The 21,677-nt window shown below is 39.6% G+C and overlaps 1 protein-coding gene across 3 annotated transcripts in view; it reads left to right on the top strand.

The window, feature by feature from the left end:
• LOC134572973 (retinal guanylyl cyclase 2-like) overlaps nt 1–21,677 on the top strand; it is a 155,175-nt gene that overhangs the window by 110,687 nt on the left and 22,811 nt on the right. For 2 of the 3 annotated variants that reach the window (XM_063432318.1, XM_063432327.1), the window contains exons 17-19: nt 6,271–6,365; nt 6,970–7,055; nt 19,175–19,266. In XM_063432318.1, the coding sequence (XP_063288388.1) occupies nt 6,271–6,365; nt 6,970–7,055; nt 19,175–19,259 (266 nt within the window). In that variant the 3' untranslated portion in view covers nt 19,260–19,266. The remainder of the gene's footprint in view (nt 1–6,270; nt 6,366–6,969; nt 7,056–19,174; nt 19,267–21,677) is intronic. The other variant, XM_063432335.1, reaches the window with a different exon arrangement.

Raw genomic sequence — 21,677 nt, 5'->3', positions numbered from 1 at the left:
TGATTTGTGCACACAGAAATAAATATTTTGGTTTACCTTACACTTAATATCTCTTTGGTAACCAACACACAGAGAATTATTTTAACCTATATTAAAATGAGTTAAAAAAAACACACATAGTATAATCATATATGTGAGATTATATATACGTAAGAATATTTATTTAAACTCACAATTTTTCACAAACCTCTTAAGGACTGAGCCAAATGTACACGTTGTGATCAAAAGAAAACGTAAACAAAATCTGGAATTTGACTAAATGTCTGGTCAGCCGTAATTCATCCCTTTCATATTAAAGGGACACTATAGTAACCTGAACAACTTCAGCTTAATGAGGTTGTTCAGGTGAGAACTATAGCTCCCTGCAGCCTTTCTCATGTAAACACTGTATTTTCTGAGAAAATACAGTGTTTACATTGAAAGCTAGGAACACCTCCAGTTGCAGTCACTCACAGTGAACCAGAGGGACTTCAGATCTGCTGTGCACGAGCATCCTGTGATTCAGTGTCTCCTCCCTCTGCATGCAGACACTGAACTTTCCTCATAGAGATTCATTGATTCAATTCATCTCTAAGAGGAGATGCTGATTGGCCAGGGCTGTGTTTGAATCATGCTGGCTCTGCCCCTGATCTGCCTCCTTGTCAGTCTCAGCCAATCCTATGGGGAAGCAATGTGATTGGATCAGGCTACAACTTCTGATGATGTCAGCAGACTGTTTTTTTTTTTTTTGTTAGGAAAACAGCATGCAGAGTTACAGCTATTGGCTTGCATAGTAAGATTTTACTATATTTATGAAGGCATGAGGGGCCAAGGGGGGGCTAGATGGTGGTGTTAAGACTATAGAGTCAGGAATACATGTAGTTGCACTGGTGACTATAGTGTCCCTTTAAGTGCATCCACACTTATTATATATCATTTTATTCAGGGGAAACAGTGCTTTTATTTAACATTAAATATTTAGCTATGAAACATAACTAATATGAATAAAATATTTAAAAAAATGGGAGAAAATAAGAAATGTTGTTATTTTTTTAGTTCTACGTGACATTTTAACTGTAAATGTCATAATACTGTTTGCTTTTACTGCAAAAAAAATACACATATTTGTATTCAGCAATGTAAAACAGTACCCCCTATGTACATGTTTTATGGTGTTTTGGGAAGTTACAGGGTCAAATATAGCATGTTACATTTTTCTGTTTTTTCACATTGATATTCGACAGATTGGTTACATTGACTTTGAGACCGTGTGGTAGCCCATTTGCAATAGTAGCCACTTGGTCACAAACACTGGCCAAATTTAGTGTTAATATTTGTTTGTGTGTGAAAAATGCAGTAAACTAATAACTAATACCTAAATAATAACTAACTAATAGTAATTAATACAATGACCTAATTATGTTAAAATATTACATTAATATATACATAGAATTATATATATATATATATATTATTATTATTATTTGTATTTACATATAGGTATATATCGTGATATATACGTATATACTTATGCATATAGATATATATATATATATATTGTTTTGTTCTACGTGTATTTTGATATCTATATATATATATATATATTAATATCAAAAATAGCACAGATATGTAAATGAAAACAAGATATGATGCTCTTTATAGAAAAAACAAATATAGTTGCATTAGTCCATATTTACAACAACATATTGTGTGGAAACGTGTAGAATAGTGCAAGGTTAGAAGTCAAATAGACATAGGGGGACTTTTTAAAAATTGTACAAAAATATAAAAGAGTAATATTAAACATGTATATAGGTGAATAACCTTATAAAATACTGTTTATTTCAAAGTCAATGTTAACACCCATAGGTGTTAAGGTGCGCATTTCAAAAATCCATTTCACCTCCTGGGTACTTAATTTTTTTGGAAGATTCCCCCTCTCCAGTGCAACTTAAAGGGAAACTCCAGTGCCAGGAAAACGATCCGTTTTCCTGGCACTGGAGGGTCCTTCTCCCTCCCACCCACCAATCCCCAGTTACTGAAGGGGTGAAAAAACTGCAATAATTACACTTGCAGGGTTAAGGGTGATGGGAGTTGGCACCCAGACCACTTCAATGGGCAGAAGTGGTCTGGGTGCCTGGAGTGTCCCTTTAACTTTTTCTATTGCGCAAAAATTTAGAGATTTCGGATCTGATCCACGTTTCTCTAAAAATGTTTAGATACACTGTGGTTTATGAATCCTTTCTTTATGTTCCTTATATGTTCACCCATTCTAATTATTATTTGTCTTGATGTTTTTCTAATGTATTGGAATCCGCATGTACAATTAAGTAAATCTATATATATACATATATAGTACATAGTTACATAGTTACATAGCTAAAAAGAGACTTGAGTCCATCAAGTTCAGCCTTCCTCACATGTTTTTGATCCAAAATAAGCCTAAAAACCCAGTCTGAAGCGCTTCCAATTTTGCAACAAACTAGGAGAAAAATTCCTTCTTGACCCCAAAATAGCAGTCAGATGTCTCCTTGGATCAAGCAGCTATTACCCCACTAATTAGAAATGATATCCCTGAATGTTATGTTTTTGTAAGTATTTATCCAATTGCAATTTAAACATCTGTATAGACTCTGACAAAACCACCTCTTCAGGCAGAGAATTCCATATCCTTATTGCTCTTACTGTAAAAAAACCCTTTTCTTTACCTTAGATGAAATCTCCTTTCTTCCAGCCTAAATGTGTGACCTTGTGTCCTATGTATAGCCCTGTTTATGAATAGATTTCCAGATAATGGTTTGTACCAAACCCGAATATATTTGTATAATGTTATCACATCCCCTTTGAGGCGCCGTTTTTCCAAACTAAATTTTTACATTTACATTTTTTAACCTTTTTTTCGTAATTAAAATGCTCTATTCCTTTTAACAATTTTGTAGCTCGACTCTGCACTTTTTCTAGTGCCATGATATCCTTCTTTAGAACCGGTGCCCAAAATTTCACAGCATATTCAAGGTGTGGTCTTACCAGCGATTTATAAAGAGGCAAAATTATATTTTCATCCCAAGAATTTATGCCCCTATTTATACATGACAAAACCTTACTGGCCTTAGCAACTGCAGATTGACATTGCATATTGCTACCTAAATTGTTGTCTATAACAATTCCCAAATCCTTCTCATGTGTGGTTATCCCTAATTCACTTCCATTTAGGGTGTAATTTGCTTGGGCATTCTTGACCCCAAAGTGGATAACTTTGCATTTCTCTATGTTAAATTTCATCTGCCATTTTAGCAAAGCGATATCCTGCTCACATTGTATTACTTTACAAAGTTTTGTGTCATCTGCAAACACTGAAACATGGCTTTCAATGCCTATTTCAAGATAATTTCTAAATATGTTAAATAGAAGCGGTCCCAAAACAGAACCCTGAGGGACACCACTTACCACTTTTGTCCAGCCTGAAAATGTACCATTATTAACACCTCGTTGTACTCTATCCTTAAGCCAGTGTTCTACCCAAGAACAAGAATATTCATCTAGACCAATTTCTTTTAGTTTAAAGACTAACCTATTGTGAGGAACCGTATCAAATGCCTTGGCAAAATCCAAGTAGATCACATCCACTGTAACACCCTGGTCTGTACTTCTACTTACTTCTTTGTAGAATGCAATTAGTTTGACATGACCTATGTTTCATAAAACCATGCTGATTATTGCTAATAACAAAGTTCTTCCCAATGAATTCCTGAATATTATCCCTTAATAGCCTTTCAAATATTTTCCCAGTCACATAAGTAAAGCTCACAGGTCTATCATTTCCAGTCAAGGATTTTGAACCCTTTTTAAATATAGGAACGACATCTGCCTTCCTCCAATCCTCCGGTACAATTTCTGAAACAAAAGAATCTTGAAAAATTAAATACAGAGGTTCACTTATTTCCCCACTTAGCTCATTAAGTACTCGTGGGTGAATACCGTCAGGGCCCAGAACTTTTTTCACATGTATTTTCTTTAACAGCTGTAGCACCTTGTCTCGAGTCATCCAATCACAAGTTATCTGCAAGGCTTTTCCATTTCCATTTCCAGTAAGCAGGAATTTGTTTTTACTGCTATTTAGCTATATTTTAGCCGTTTTTTATGAATTGTATACAATAAATTGTTATTTTTATATCATACATACGTATATGAATTCATATTAGTCCATGCAGATCTGTACTATGATCTCTTGTTGATCTTTTTTTGCATGTTGCATTTGAAATTTGAATCCTATCCAGCAAAGTCTAAGTATAAATTCATCTTTGTTTGGTGATAGGGGCTTATTCACTTCATATCGCTCCACTTCTTATACATCTTACTACAATATTTTATATCTGGTGAAGGGAACACCTGTAGAAGCGTGGAAGCTGCTGTAATTAAATTGTACATAACTATATGCTTAAATAGCTCTAAATCTTCACCCATATAGAGCTTGAGTACACTTAATTGCTCCAGTAAAAATAATTTTATTTCTTTTTGTCAATTAATATGATAATGTTTTTTTTAAATAAAAAATAGTAAATTGTGTGCATATATGTTTCACATTTAAGATCTATTCACTAAAAACGATTAACGGTGAATTTGCAAGCAGATTCCAAGAGAACTATCAAATATAGGCAAAATTAACCAAACTGGAAAAATTCTCCAATTCAATTTTTTGCAATAACTTTTTAGTAAATTAAATAGACTGTTTAATTTTTAACATTTGTGAATCACTATTGGTGCTGTGTTTGTGGCTTCAATGCCAGATGGCTAGCAAAAAGCACTCCTCATTTTCACCAGCTATATACTGCAAGTATCTACCATTGTGTCACAGGGGTGGGTGTTATATAGTGTTATATAGTGTGCATGAGTTTTACATGCTGTTAGTGCTCTCATTGGCTGCAGTATTTGTGAATATCTGTGAATATCCGGACCACAGAGTAATACACTATGTATACTAAACATGTGTGTGCACTCAGTTATGTATTGCGCTAAATTAAATGTGCTGTGTATTTTATCTATTAGAAAAAAAGTTAAATGGTAAAATGTGCTCTACATTGTCTTTTAAAAATTAACAATATTCAATATTGTATTCATGGTCTGTGGTCTATTGTTATAGAAAATAATTTTACATATATTAAATGTCTAAAAACAAAAAAACATCAGACTAAAATGCGTAAACAATCAGATCTTTCTATGATATGTAAATCAGGCTCAGGGGTGCCAAATACTGGCTAGCGATCCAGGTGATTCAGGTAGATGAGACTCCAAGTATTGTTAAAAAATATATAAAAATTATGCACTACAGGGCACTATGGGGATGGAACCCAAGACAGACAATTGTAAAATATGACAAAATTGGAATTCCACTTACCCCTATTAGTATAGTAGCCCAGAGTGTGGATATACACATAAAATAACAAATAACAGGTATATAAGTTAAAAGTAAATGCGTTTCGACTAGCAGCCTTCTTCCAGTGCTTATCTCAATGTCCTTTTGAGTCTTCTTATATAGGTCCTATCTTTGCGATTCACCTTCCTCAATTAAAAACGGATTTTCCCAATGCAAAGACTTTTGGTTTGACTACAATTTTTTCTTACAGCTTAAGGGGAGCGCGATGGGGACCAGGTTCGCACCCAGCTACGCTAACTTATTCATGGCGCATTGGGAAAATCCATTTTTAACGGAGGAAGGTGGCTAGGTGCGGAACCTGGTCCTTTATCGTCGGTTTATAGATGACACCTTTTTTATTTGGCGTGATGATGAAGAATCACTGCGGCCATTTTTAGAATTCCTGAACCTTCAATATCCAGACATTAAATTGACAAGTGAAAATTGTATTACTAATATCTGGTGCATAAGGGAAGCACTAGGGTACCGGTTACACCACTTATTGTATATTTTCACTATATACAAAACTGTCATAATTTCAGTGAAGCGCCTACGCACTATTTTTTCTTCTTTCTATGATATGATACTAATCAATCCATGAATTTGCATTGAGTATAAACAGGACCTACTGTTTGTCTTTAAACGACTGATGTTTTATTGGTAAGGTAATAAATAATAACTGGCAGAACAGGTTGGAGTGGAGGTGAAGGTAAAATACTGTTGTCACCTCACTCCACATTATTGTTTGGTGATTGAAAAAATAGTTGAAAATAAGCCATATTTCTTGCAGTGTACGAACATACTAGGAGATGTTTAAATTGTCTGTGAAATTTTATTATACATTGTCCTATACCTCTTTTTTTATCATTATCTTACAGCTTACAGGATCCACGTCAACCAAAGCACAGTGGCAACTCTTCGTACACTAAAGGAAAATTACAAAATAGAACTTAGAGGGAAGATAGAACTAAAGGTGAGTTTAGTAATAAAATGAATTAAGCATTTGTGTTTCATTGTGGAGGGATTAGCGTCAAAGTGTTTTTGCTGACTAATAAGTGCTGGTTTTATAAATATTGTTAGTGAGGCAGCAGGCTTGAACAGTCAGTGTGCACGCCTGCCCGTCTGCGGGGGTTGTCAGGAGCTGCCGATGAGATAATAGTTGAGTAAATTATATTATTGCTGTGACAATGGGAGAGCTCTGTTTATACATTATCACTGCAACTAGCGAAAGACACTGACGTCCTGAGGGTCAAAGTCTTACCTCAAATTCTAACCATTCTAATATTTTTACATTTGAAAAAATATTGTCAAAATAAAAACTTAATTGTTAATAAGGAATTGGTGATATAAAACAACTTTTTTGAACTTCCTTCAAAGATTGACACAGATACGACTGTGTATACACGTTTTGTTTAATCGTTACCTGATTTAAATCAACATAAAGTTGAAAATTGTATGTTCTTATCTGCATCATTCCTACTTTTCCAATTATTTTGTGGGGACTGTCTCTACATTATTGTCAAAAGACTATAAAGACGTAGCATTTTAACACACCCTATTCACTTTATCTCTCCTAGGGTAAAGGTATAGAAGAAACATTTTGGCTAGTAGGAAGAGATAGCTTTACCAAACCATTACCAAATCCTCTGGATATCAAGCCAGGGTAGGTATTTCTTCTTATAGACCTATTTGGCCAGGAAAATTAAATGGAAACTGTTTCTATGAATAGAGTGTATACATTGTTATTTTTTTTAAGACATGAAGACAATATAAAAGTATTCAAATAGAAAGTATTGCAGCTTCAATTTTTCAGTGAATGGTTTGAGGTGCTTCCCATCATGGCCACTTAAGATAGGTTCAGCCATTCCTGGTATCTATCTATCTATCTATCTATCTATCTAGCTATCTATCTATCTATCCATCTATCTATCCAGCAAATAACTATATTTGCATGATTTGGTTTCCTGCAACATAAGCAATAGTAAAAATAGTAAAAAGTAAATAGTAAAAAAAAGTGAAGGCTGAGGTGAGGGGTGAGTGCTCATTTGGCTGTATGTTGCCAACACGTTGTGCGTGTTGACGGCAGGTGCTAGATTTGCACAGAATTCACATTAGCCACCCTTTCAATGGGCTGGCTAATGAGTTACACCTCTGGCAGCAGAGTGTTTAATCTCTGTACATGCAGCATTTCATAGCAAACACTTGCCAGGCACCATGACCAGTTCAAATCACCGAAGTGTTCATGATGCTTTGAGTAAGCCTTTAAAACTAAACTGGATCATATACTTGTGAAATGAAGGATGATGTTAGCAACATTGACTGGTAGAAAAGGTTAAATGTTGATGAGCTTATATCAAAATTGAAAAAATAAAGCCGTGGACATTCATCATATAGGGTGATCATGTCGTGCTATTGGTATTTCCTCTCCTCACCACCGAAGACATTACATATAAAGATCAAATGATTCAATTAAAGAGATGTTTAAATTAATCCATGTACAACCCAATCTCCAGCCACATTGTAGGTGGCCCATAAAACAGTACGAGTTACATTGTCTTATTTCCTGTGATTCATGCTTAACCTGTTTTCCACCAGTGTGCTATACAGAGGTTACATGTTATCCATCTTTAAACATGTTTGTGATGTTTGTGCTGTTCTGCTAAGGGATGTAAGTAAGTATCGTCCTGGGTTTAATTTACAGACCAAGACGGCTAGTCACTGATCAGATGGTGTTAATACAACTAAGTATGCCCTGGCATCTCAATATAAACCTGTTTATTAAGGGAGACATCTGATTGTCAAGCTAGTAATGTAAGGTGGTTTCACTTATATTAAGATTGAACAGCAATATGGGATATGTAAAGCAGTGAATGTGGTGCTTCTGAGTTTGTTTGTTTGTTTGTTTGTTTGTTTCTTTCTTTCTTTGTTTTACCCCAAATTACTAGGTTACACCCGAAACTATAACGTAAACAAATTGTAAACAAAGTAATTACAACCAAGGACAAGAGAAGAATGGAATTGAGACTTCTTTAAGAGCAAGATGTAACCACAGTAAATGTCCTGTGGACCATGAAGGCCATGGGCTAAGACTGACAGGGGAGATTAAACGATTTTCCCAGATGGCCCATGCAGAGCTGACAATACGCAGCGCCGGCCCACAGAGGGAGCTACATGACCAGGGAGCAGGGAATGCAGGGGGCGCAGAACAGATAACTTGCTTGGCCAGTGTATCAGTGTGTTATAATGGGTTATATATAGCCCCTGTCTTGCCCCATACACTATAGCCCATTCCACTTTACACAGTACAGCTCTTTCCCCCCCCAAAATGCAGGCCCTGTACCTAACATACAGTGCAGCCCATATCCCCCACAATAATACCCCTACCACCTTACAATACAGCACCTATCCCCCCCACACACTGCGCAGACCATATCCCCTCACAATGCAGCCCCTATCCTGTAAATGAAATTGAATACAATCCCTATCCCCCACAATACAGCCCCAATCCCCACAATACAGCCCATATTCCCCTTACAATACAGTCCCTACACCCTTACAATACAGCCACTATCCTGTAACATACTGTGCAGCCCCAATCCCCTCACAATACAACCTCTATCCCCCCACAATACAGCCCCAAACCCCACAATACAGCCCCAATCCCCCCACAATACAGCCCATATCCCCCTTACAATAAAGGTCCTACACCCTTGCAATAAAGCCACTATCTTCCACAATACAGCACCTAGCGTACTGTGCAGCCCCTATACCCTCACAATACAGCCCCCCACCACAATACTGCTCTTATAGTTTTAAATCCCTTTTGAGGGACCCGGCGTGGAAATCAAAAAAATGTCCATTTCCCTTGGTTTAATTTAAATGTGAAATTTAAACCCTCTCTAATGACATTTATCTTAATTATTGGTTTTATATTTATATTATGTCTTTTTATTTGTTTGATACTTTACATAGTGATAATCTTTTATTTATTTATTTAACAAAATCTTTCTTTCTTTAGATCACGGGTGTTGAACATTTTGGCTACCCCAGGCCACAATGAGCGAAGAGTAATTGTCTTATGCCACATATAAACTATATAATACCATTAATTTATATAATTAAACTTCAAAAGCCTTTTTCTTAATTTTTATATTTCATTTGTTTAGTAGATAACCCCTTATTTGTTATCCTTATGTGGCATTGCCATATCTAAGGATATCAAATTAGGGAGATATCTACTAAACACATACACACAGAGAGCTGTGCAAAAAGTGCACATTAAGTAATGGGCTCATTACCTCCCTTGCCACCCGGCAGTCCGGACAGCAACTGGGCTACATTACAAGCAGTTCAGAGCCGCATGTGGTCAACGGGCTGCTGGTTGGATACGCCTGCTTTAGATCTTCAGATTTGGGGGGGGGGGGGGGGGGGAGTTTTTATTTGGACTAACTTGTCAAAAATTTGTGAAAATATAAAAAGAAACAGTACATTTTCCTTACGAGCTACGATACAGCTCAAAATGTGTGTATTCAATAATGTGAGCTGATTAGTATTACTAATCCGTGGTTGATTTTCTATTGGCAGTTGTTGGGAATTCAAAGTGATTTTATATTTAATGCCAGTGAAGCCAACAGGAAGCCTAGCTGAATACGGGAATTATTTCAATTTGGATACTTTGCCATAATTTAAATTCTCATGCTAGGAAATAGCCCTGATGGTTGATAGTCTTAAAAATAACATATTAAACCAGCTTTAACTCAACAAAGCAAATCTAGGAAATAGCTCCTCTAGTGGATTGTTCAATGAAAAATTTAAACAGTTTATATAATTACGTTTTTTAGGGGTGGAGTTTGGATCTTTCCACTGCATAGATAATAATGGGTCTATCAGACCTAGTAACTGCTTAGCTGCTACCACAGGTTTTGTTGTATTTACATTATATTGGGGTTTAATCCCTTCATTTTGGTATGCACCACCACGGGCTATAGACCAAAATAAATTATTGGACCCTCCAGATAATCATCACACGGTATCGGGAAAAACTCACTATTCACTAACCAGGAAAGAGCCATGTACTGAGAAATTAACTGCAGAATTTAGGCTGAAAAAAGCCAACCTGTGGTCACAGATGGTAGAATTTATTCTGAACAATCATATTTTTGACATTCATGTTTCAGTTCACTGCAATTCATTGTCTAGTAAATAAGCACACCACATCAATGCCACTCTAGAACAATTGCTATTAGGATCTAGTACACCTGACTAATCAGCCCTAGAACATATGAAAAATTACCTGTGCATACCTAGTACAGCAACTTATACAGCAGTAAACACTCTCAACCTCATCTTCACCAATCTCTGAACCACCTCTAATCTCTCTAATGTTTTATTTCCCTTATCTGACCAACATCTGCTGACCTTTGACATTGGCATACCCCGTACCCAAATTTCACCAGCCTCAACTCTCCAATCTCGCTGAAACCTCCACTGCCTTGATCTCCAGCATCTCTCCTCCAAACTCTCCTTTTACACATTTCAAATCCCACTTGCCCTAACTCTGCAACCTTACTCGACAACTCCACTCTCTCCTCTCAACTTGACATCATGGTACCTCCTACATTTAAACGCAGCAAGCGTTTCCAATTACAACCCTGGCACACCAAGCAGACCTGATATCTGTTGGAGAAGGTCTCACTCTGCACCGAACTTCCTCCACAATAAATGTATGCTGTGCTCCTACACTCTGGCTCTTTCCTCTGCAAAAGTAAATTTCCTTAACACCCTCATGAGCACATTGTCCCACCAACCCAAATGGCTATTTCACACTTTTAATGCTCTCCTTCGCCCTGTTGCTCCCCTTCCCCCTACCACCCTGTCCGCCTCAAACTTTGCAACTCACTTAGCTGAGAAGATTTCTACAATCAGGGAAGAGATCTCTAACCTCTCTCCCTCCCCTTACAATACATCTTCCAATACATCACCCAACCCTTCTCGCTCCACGGTTCTTTGCTCATTCACACCTACTACAATGAAATATGTTTCTGCTCTGCTCCTGTCCTCCCACCCTCCCACCTGTTCCCTTGATCCTATTCCCTCATATCTCATCCGCACTCTGTCTCCCTTTCTTGCTCTTCCTCTAACTAAAATTTTAAATTTCTCCCTTTCCTTCGGCACATTCCCTTCACCCTTCAAGCATGCAACTATAACCCAGATTCTGATAAAGCCCAACCTTGACCCCAACTCCTCATCCAACTATCGCCCTATATCACTACTGCCATTTGCCTCCAAGATCCTTGAGAGAGTTTTGTATGCGAGATTGACAGACTTCCTCAAACCCAACTCTCTGCTTGACCGGCTTCAGTCTGGATTCCATGTTCGTCACTCTGTTGAAACAGCTGTGACCAAAGTATGCAACGATTTAATCACTGCTAAATCTCGCGGCCATTACTCTATCTTAATTCTCCTTGATCTTTCTGCTGCCTTGGACACTGTTGATCATCAACAGCTTCTTCTCATTCTCCGTAATCTCAGTCTACGAGTGTGACGAAGTGCCCTTCGCCACTTGGTCCTGGAGAAGCCTGCTTGCCAGCCTCCTGCCCTGTGACTATGGCCATGGGAGATTTATCCTTTTAAACCAACGATGTCTCCCCTCCCCAGCCATGTCCCAAACAGTCTACCCCAGCAGAAGCGCTGGCATCGGGGCAGAGTGCAGCTGGCCTCTGCCCCCAAGTCACCACAGCGTGTTGCCCAGTGACCTCAGAGGAATATCCAGGTGCAGTAACTGTTTGTTGTGGGTGGGTTGCTCTTGTATCTGTTTGTTGTGGGTGGGCTACTCTGGTACTTGTTTATTGTGAGTGGGTGGATGGACTAACATAGGCACTGACCGACAGAAGGTCAGGTGCCTGGTTAGTCTTACCCCCAAAGGGGAGATGTGTGACTAAGTGCCCTTCACCACTTGGTCCTGGAGAGGCCTGCTTGCCAGCCTCCTGCCCTGCGACTTTGGCCCTGGGAGATTGTACCCTTTTAAACCAACATTTGGGCTTATGTACTTTTATTGGACTGTTTATGGCCCTTTAAGAACCGTCTGTGGGCATATTGTGACTTTGGTGAACAACGCCCCTTTAAGACTATGGCCCCTGGAAGATATTGCCTGTTAAAGACTATTTTAGCAGATTGGATTTTAAAAGACTCTTGCTGCCCCTTTAAATTGTATTGGAGCAGTTTTGCAGCTTTAAATTGGCACTTTGGATGCAGCCGAAGTGGCGAAGTAGTCGAAGTGGCCGCCAGTCGACAAACGAACACATGGCGGCGGCCATCTTTGTTCATTCGAATGAGGTCAGAGGTATGTGTAGCCAAATCCATGGAACTGAAATCGGCTACACATTTCAACGAACACCGCTGACCCTTACCTTCTCCTGCACTTTTTTTTTTCAGTTTTCAGCCACAGAGACTAGGTCCCGTTCGAAGATTCGAATGCACGTTCGAATGGGACTTAGTCATATTTTCAGTGTGAAATTAACCGACCGTACAGCCCAAATCTATGGAACTGTTTTGGGCAGGAAAATGCGCTTGCGGTCGGTAACAAAGGACTTCCGACTAACTTTTGAACTAATGGAAGGATTTGCATGATTTTTGAGTATGTTCATATTTTAAGTATGCTGATTTATGAAGATTGGATGTGTGGTTTTAAAGTTATAGTGTATGTGTAAAAACTGTATATTTTCTGCCTGTGATAATTAAGTTAATCTATTTTGTTGAATAATTATATCACAGGCAGAGGGGAGGATTTTGTGGAAGTGAATGGGTGTGGTTTTACCGTATGTTACGTGCTTTATTGGTTATTTTACAAAACCCTGTGGGTGGTACTGTATCTGTAAACCCTGCATTAAAGAAAGCCCTTTGGTGCCAAGTAAAACAGTTCTTCTTTACCCTTCAAAACGTAGCCTCGTCTCGTTATTGGAGGGAACTGCTATAATCACACTGGGGATTGCTATGCTCTGCATACTCCCTTGAGCTTTAATCACTTAGCTCTTTTAAGAGCTTGTTCCTGATACGCTCTCCTGGAGGAGAGGTCTTCCCCACACGGTCCTGGAGGACAGAAGCCGATCCAGGGTGGACAGAAGACGGCGAGACTCCAGTTAAGCTACGGCAGTTGTGGCGTCTGCGGTGGTTGTGGTGTCCAGTGTGGTGACTGTGGTTCTCAGCGCAGGCTGGGAAGCATCCATCAACGGAAGGTACTCGGTCAGAGTACGGGGAGTTCCATTACAACGAGATACTGCTCTCTCCTTGTGCTCCTCCTACCTCACCCAGTGCTTTTTCAGTGTTTCTTTCTCTGGCTCTGCCTTTTCTCCCCAACCCCTCTCTGTTGGCATTCCCCAAGGTTTTGTCCTTGATCCTTTATTGTTCTCAGTCTACACTGCCTTCCTTGGTAAACTTATCAGCTCCTTTGGCTTCCATTATCATTTATATGATGACACACAAATCTACCTGTGCTCTCCTGATCTCTCTCCACCCATCCTGACTCTTGTCTCTGACTGCCTCTCCGCGATTTCCAACTGGCTGCTCACCTCCTTAAACTCAGCCTGTCTAAAACAGAAATTCTGATATTTCCTCCATCAAGTAACATAGAAACATAGAAACATAGAATGTGACGGCAGATAAGAACGATTCGGCCCATCTAGTCTGCCCAATTTTCTAAATACTTTCATTAGTCCCTGGCCTTATCTTATAGTTAGGATAGCCTTATGCCTATCCCACACATGCTTAAACTCCTTTACTGTGTTAACCTCTACTACTTCAGCTGGAAGGCTATTTCATGCATCTACTACCCTCTCAGTAAAGTAATACTTCCTGATATTATTTTTAAACCTTTAAGACTATGTCCTCTTCTTGTGGTAGTTTTCCTTCTTTTAAATATAGTCTCCTCCTTTACTGTGTTGATTCCCTTTATGTATTTTAAATGTTTCTATCATATCCCCTCTGTCTTGTCTTTCCTGCAAGCTATACATGTTAAGATCCATTAACCTTTCCTGGTAAGTTTTATCCTGCAATCCATGAACCAGTTTAGTAGCCCTTCTCTGAACTCTCTCTAAGATATCAATATCCTTCTGAAGATACAGTCTCCAGTACTGCGTACAATACTCTAAGTGAGGTCTCACCAGTGTTCTGTACAATGGCATGAGCACTTCCCTCTTTCTACTGCTAATACCTCTCCTTATACAACCAAGCATTCTGCTAGCATTTCCTGCTGCTCTATTACATTGTCTGCCTACCTTTAAGTCATCAGAAATAATCACCCCTAAATCCCTTTCCTCAGATGTTGAGGTTAGTACTCGATCAAATATTCTATACTCTGCCCTTGGGTTTTTACGTCCAAGATGCATTATCTTGCACTTATCCACATTAATTGTCAGTTGCCACAACTCTGACCATTTTTCTAGTTTACCTAAACTACAATCGAACCCGGGCATCGGCGGTGAGAGCGCCGAATCCTAACCACTAGACCACCATTGGTACTGTGTCTGTCTCCCTCCAAGTAAACGGCGCCACCATCACCTCTACCTCGCAGGCTCGCTGCTTAGGTGTTCTCTTTGACTCCAACCTCTCCTTCACCCCTCAAGTCCAGTCGATTGCCAAATCCTGCTGCTTCTATCTAAAAAAATTAGCTTGCATCTGCCCTATTTAACACCAGATGCAGCAAAGGTGTTGGTCCATGCCATTATTCTTTCTTGCCTTGACTACTGCAGTCCCCTTCTCAGTGGTCTTATGTGTTCCCAGATTGTACTGCTGCAAGCTATAATGAATGCGGCGGCGAGGCTCATTTTCCTGTCTGACCACACCTCCCACACCTCCCCTCTCTGTCAATCCCTACATTGAACTCCAGTTAGATATAAGGCTCAATTTAAGATTCAGGTGCTTTCTTACCTTGCTTAAGTCCCTACTTAATGCTGTTCCAACCTACCTATCCTCCCTAATACGCAAGTATGTCCCATCGAGGCCCCTGCGCTCTGCTGAAGACCTACGTCTATCCTCTGTTCGTACTCCCACCTCTAACGCTCGCCTCCATGACTTCTCCAGGGCTGCACCTTTTCTGTGGAACTACCTTTACTTCTCCATTAGACTTTCACCCCGTCTTCTCTCTTTCCAAAAATATCTGAAAACACACTTCTTCAGGAGTGCATATCATTTAAACTGTTAGCGTGTTTTCATTCTCCTCCTCCCCACCCCATTACTTCTCTCCTGCAACTGTCAAAAATAGTTATCTGTGAATACTTTTCTAACAACCTATTTCATTACCCCTACTTATACCCTTTATATCACTATACTCCACCCCCTCTAGCATGTAAGCTCACTGAGCAGGGCCCTCAATCGCTCTGTTACTGTGTCACTATACCCCACCCCCTCTAGCATGTAAGCTCATTGAGCAGGGCCCTCAATCCCTCTGTTACTGTGTCACTATACCCCACTCCCTCTAACATGTAAGCTCACTGAGCAGGGCCCTCAATCTCTCTGTTACTGTGTCACTATACCCCACCCCCTCTAGCATGTAAGCTCATTGAGCAGGGCCCTCAATCCCTCTGTTACTGTGTCACTATACCCCACTCCCTCTAACATGTAAGCTCACTGAGCAGGGCCCTCAATCTCTCTGTTACTGTGTCACTATACCCCACCCTCTCTAGCATGTAAGCTCATTGAGCAGGGCCCTCAATCCCTCTGTTACTGTGTCACTATACCCCACTCCCTCTAGCATGTAAGCTCACTGAGCAGGGCCTCAATCCCTCTGTTACTGTGTCACTATACCCCACTCCCTCTAGCATGTAAGCTCACTGAGCAGGGCCTCAATCCCTCTGTTACTGTGTTACCCCACTCCCTCTAACATGTAAGCTCACTGAGCAGGGCCCTCAATCTCTCTGTTACTGTGTCACTATACCCCACCCCCTCTAGCATGTAAGCTCATTGAGCAGGGCCCTCAATCCCTCTGTTACTGTGTCACTATACCCCACTCCCTCTAACATGTAAGCTCACTGAGCAGGGCCCTCAATCTCTCTGTTACTGTGTCACTATACCCCACCCCCTCTAGCATGTAAGCTCATTGAGCAGGGCCCTCAATCCCTCTGTTACTGTGTCACTATACCCCACTCCCTCTAGCATGTAAGCTCACTGAGCAGGGCCTCAATCCCTCTGTTACTGTGTCATTATACCCCACTCCCTCTAACATGTAAGCTCACTGAGCAGGGCCCTCAATCCCTCTGTTACTGTGTCACTATACCCCACTCCCTCTAGCATGTAAGCTCACTGAGCAGGGCCTCAATCCCTCTGTTACTGTGTCACTATACCCCACTCCCTCTAACATGTAAGCTCACTGAGCAGGGCCCTCAATCTCTCTTTTACTGTGTCACTATACCCCACCCCCTCGGGCATGTAAGCTCACTGAGCAGGGCCCTCAATCTCTCTGTTACTGTGTCACTATACCCCACTCCCTCTAACATTTAAACTCACTGAGCAGGGCCTCAATCCCTCTGTTACTGTGTCAGTATACCCCACTCCCTCTAACATGTAAACTCACTGAGCAGGCCCTCAACCCCTCTTTTACTGTGTCACTATACCCCACTCCCTCTAACATGTAAACTCACTGAGCAGGGCCTCAATCCCTCTGTTACTGTGTCACTTTACCCCACTCCCTCTAACATGTAAATTCACTGAGCAGGGCCCTCAATCCCTCTGTTACTGTGTCACTATACCCCACTCCCTCTAACATGTAAACTCACTGAGCAGGCCCTCAATCCCTCTGTTACTGTGTCACTGTACCCCACTCCCTCTAGCATGTAAGCTCACTGAGCAGGGCCCTCAATCCCTCTGTTACTGTGTCACGATACCCCACTCCCTCTAGCATGTAAACTCACTGAGCTGGGCCCTCAATCCCTCTGTTACTGTGTCACTATACCCCACTCCCTCTAGCATGTAAGCTCACTGAGCAGGGCCCTCAATCCCTCTGTTACAGTGTCACTATACCCCACTCCCTCTAACATTTAAACTCACTGAGCAGGGCCTCAATCCCTTTGTTACTGTGTCACTATACCCCACCCCCTCTAGCATGTTAGCTCATTGAGCCGGTCCCTCAACCCCTCTGTTCCTGTGCGTTCATTTTTCTGGTTACAATTAATTGTCTGTTAGTTCACCCATTGTACAGCGCTACGGAATTTGCTGGCGCTATATAAATAATAACATAATAATAATAATAATAATAAGGCAGAGAAGAGCCGGTTTATATCTAGCCCCTCTCTCCATTGCATTTTATGTTTAGGAAAATGGGGCAGTCTGTAGAAATACTAATGACTACTAATATTAATTAACCCCCCTCAGCACTCACCCCTTTACCTTGCCCCCTTTCTTTTTACAGTTTATGGATTTTACTTTGAGTACTGGCTTTTTTGTCAATGAAGTTCTAATATTGCATTTATCAATACTTTTCTAATCAGGGAACAATATGACGGACAAATTAGTGACAGCTGTGGGGTGCCAGTTAAGGATTCTGCATTTCTCTCCAAATCAGCATTTTCCCTTGTCAAAGCCAGTTACATTTATTTCAGGCAGATTCCTTTGGACAAAAAGCTCTCACAGCTGGAGTTTGTTAGCGCTTCTGCCAATCATGTGCTCCTTTTTTCTTTAGAAAGCCCTCTTTCCCAGAGTCATGGCCCAATTGATATATATATATATATTGTTATAATATTAATCATACAATTCATTATTGTCCCACATTTATGCTAAACAACGCAATACAAAATGTATCCCACAAAGTCTCATATTCTTTTATTGCGCAGAGTAATACATTTATCTACCTAAGCACCAATATGCCCATTACCATTCTGCAAAGGGGATATCAAAGCATCTTTCACTAACGAGTGACGCTAATAGATCACACTTCATGGCTACATCCTAGACATTGAGTCAGAAGTTGAGGGAAGGCTCTGAGTACTCTGCATGTGCAACAATGAATGTTTGTAGGCTGCAAGGGGATCATGCAAAGCACAGTATAGTACAGTTGATTAGTGTAGCTGCACTTACTGTATATGGATATTATGTGGACATACGGACATTATTTTAATATTCTGGAAGCATTTTTAGGAAGCTGCATTCCCAGAAATTACATTATGTTCTTAAGAAGGGTATTTGACCATTTTTTGTTATAACTTCTGTACATATATCATATATCACATAATCTCTAGGGAAATATACACCGGCCCTCATCTCTGTAGAGATGAACAAATTAAACAAAACTGAAAATAATGTAAACTGACTTTGTTTTAATATTTTTGAAATATTCCATACTCCTAATTATTGCTTGGTCCTAGATTTAAGCGCTAGCTACGCATTCTATATTTTGCTTGAATATTATATCTCATTCAACTGTTTTATATTGTTTAATGCAAATATTAGAATTATGTATGTTTTTTTAGCTATGCAATTATTTCAGATAATCAGACTTTAGGTTAACCTTCCACCTGGATAAGATCAAACACCTGCACATCTATTTGTATTCCAAAAGCTTATTCGCATTACTGAGAATGCAGGCAAATGTTTCAAAGTCTAAATGCAGATATCCTTGCTGCTCAAAATATTGTATTTTATACCGAAAAGTGCCGAACGAATGTAAAAAATAATTGGATAACATTATTTACCTTTCAAGCCCTAATAAGTTGTAAATAATTCCACAAGGATTTTTCTTTTACCTTTGTTATGAATCAAAGGTTTCTATACTAATGGTATATATATTTATCGCAGGTGTAATTCCCACGGTTTAACAGCGGAGGAAATTGCAGAGTTCAAAAGGAGAAAATCTGAAAAGATGCTTGCTAAAAAGGAGTAGAGTGGAGGTAGTGGACCATTTATAATTTTGTTCAGTTATTCCATGTGCTTGTGTTTTGTTTGTTTTCAAAACATTTTTCTCTTCTGAAAGTTGAATTCACCCAAACCCGTAGATTGGCATTTTTGGTGGCAATTATTCAAACTCTATATAATGGATAATTGCATAATTTTATATTGAAAATAAAAAAACAATAACCAAACAGAAGTAAAAGAATTGGTAAATTCTTCTTTAGTTTTGATTTTACCAAACAAACAATAAAGATTTCTAACAAAAATTAAAACGTGAACATATGCACATTTGAATGTACTGAGTAAATTCCTGCAAAGATTTGAGGGGGTTTGTGATAGTCAGATATCTGTCATACATTTGTTACGTGAAAAACTACATATAAAGAAATTGTGTGCGTTTTTTGTTTTTCCTTTGCATATTTACAAAAGTTTATTTTTTTTTATATTGATCACTATTTTAAATGGCATTTCTTAACATTTCACAGTAGAAAGGTACAAAAAAAATGTAATAATTATACGCACATAGTAAGTAGATTTTTGGTTTGAAAAGAATTGCGATTCGTCCGAGATCTGGGCAATCAAAATCAAATTTCGGAACTCTGAAATTCTATATCCAAATGATCTGTGAACCATATGGTAGGATATGGATCTTATCAGTGTACTGCAAAAGATATCGCTAATATTTACACTGACTGCCACATTTTGGTTTATCCCAGTCATATTTGCCAAAACATGGATGAAATTCTTCAGAACCAAAATGCCACAAATCATAAATCAACCAACAAAAAAAAAAAATATCAGCAAAATTAAGACAGCCATGACTATTTTTTTTTGCTACACACAAGTCTAAAAATAAGAATAAAACACAATGTAATCTTTTCATCTGGAAACATGACCTGATTTGATATATTGGTGTCTTGATACATTATAGGGTTAATGTCACAGTGAGTCTGATAACACAACGTGAGTACACGGGTTGAGGAATGACCCCAAAATACTGCTCAGAGATCCAGAACCAGTTATTGTTTTCCCTTTGTGTCTCTAGTTTGACTAATCGTATTTTCAAGCCTATAAGTGCCTTGTTGTATTTACCAGTGTTACTGCTCCAAGATGAGCCTGTACTGTATCCCATCCATGTAATGTATCCTATATCTTGCTATAATCTCTGTAGGTCTAAACAAAAAGGACCCTATATTGAGCCATGACCTGCAGTAATAATCATCTACGACCCCCCCCCCCCCAATAATCGTTTAAATAAAGCCATTGTCATGTACATCTATGAAATGGATATTACAGGCAGCTGTATAAAGAACCACCTCGTATACATATAATCTTGACATTACAGTCAATGTAACGGACCGTTTCAGCAGACAAAGGGTTAAAATCTGTTTAGGCGATAATCCCCTTTTCAAAACAGGCACAGCTACTGTAAAATCACCAAAACTCACGAATTGGATATAGGTGAATGCACCAAACTCCCGAACTGCATACAAGGGAATAAGCTAGCACTCCAAACTCCCGAACTGGAACCTCACGAATAGCTGCTAGCAGACGAACAGGAAAAGCTCCCAAGCGGCTTACACTCCTGGCAGTCAGTCCCTATCAGCATACAGTGAATTCCCCCAAGAACGAGACAAGGCTCCGTGTTGAGGGTCAAGCAGTGGTCTGTTTATTGAGGGCTACCTGCCCTTGTATTTATGCAGGTCTCCCACCTGGTGGACACTCCCCTAGGGGACCAAATGGAAGACTGTAACACAGACAGACATGTATCACATTACAGACTCACAGAAGCAAAACATCCCCACAATGCATCCTGGCTTCCTCCCTTCTGCCCTGGAGATAATTGGAGAAGTAATTCAATTATCTCCCAGGACAAAGGCAAAACTCCATTACACATGTGGGGACCCAAATACAGTAATATGCTTTAAAATACATAAAGTTACTTTTTATACATTAAACATAGACATGTCACATATCCCCAGATAGCTCAGGTCTGAGTGCACATTATTAGGTGAATGGCACTCAGACCACATGAATACAGTTTAATCGCCATGGAGCCAAAGTCTTTAATCACACGAATAGGCTCCATGGCATAGCTATCTGGGTTACCACAAATTCACATGAAACAAAATACCGAATAAACGGCTGTTCGGCTACATCCCCACGAATAGGAACCAGGAGACGAACAAAGACCACCCTGCCTTCGTCAATTAAGCTGCAGGGGAGGGGGGGACAGTAGGTCCCCCCCCAGTGTGAATCAGGGTCCCTGAGGACAGGTGTCAATCCATATCTGCCAAGTGACCCTATGTAGGGGTGCTCTGTGTCAATGTTTATCAGGGATCCTTAGGATCCTTAGGATAGGTGTCAATCCATATCTGCCAAGTGACCCTATGTAGGGGGAACAGTCTCT

The sequence above is a fragment of the Pelobates fuscus genome, chromosome 1, assembly GCF_036172605.1.
Source record: "Pelobates fuscus isolate aPelFus1 chromosome 1, aPelFus1.pri, whole genome shotgun sequence".
Taxonomy (NCBI): domain Eukaryota; kingdom Metazoa; phylum Chordata; class Amphibia; order Anura; family Pelobatidae; genus Pelobates; species Pelobates fuscus.
The sequence above is the reverse complement of the archived record's forward strand: the minus strand, read 5'-3'. Positions and strand labels throughout refer to the sequence as shown.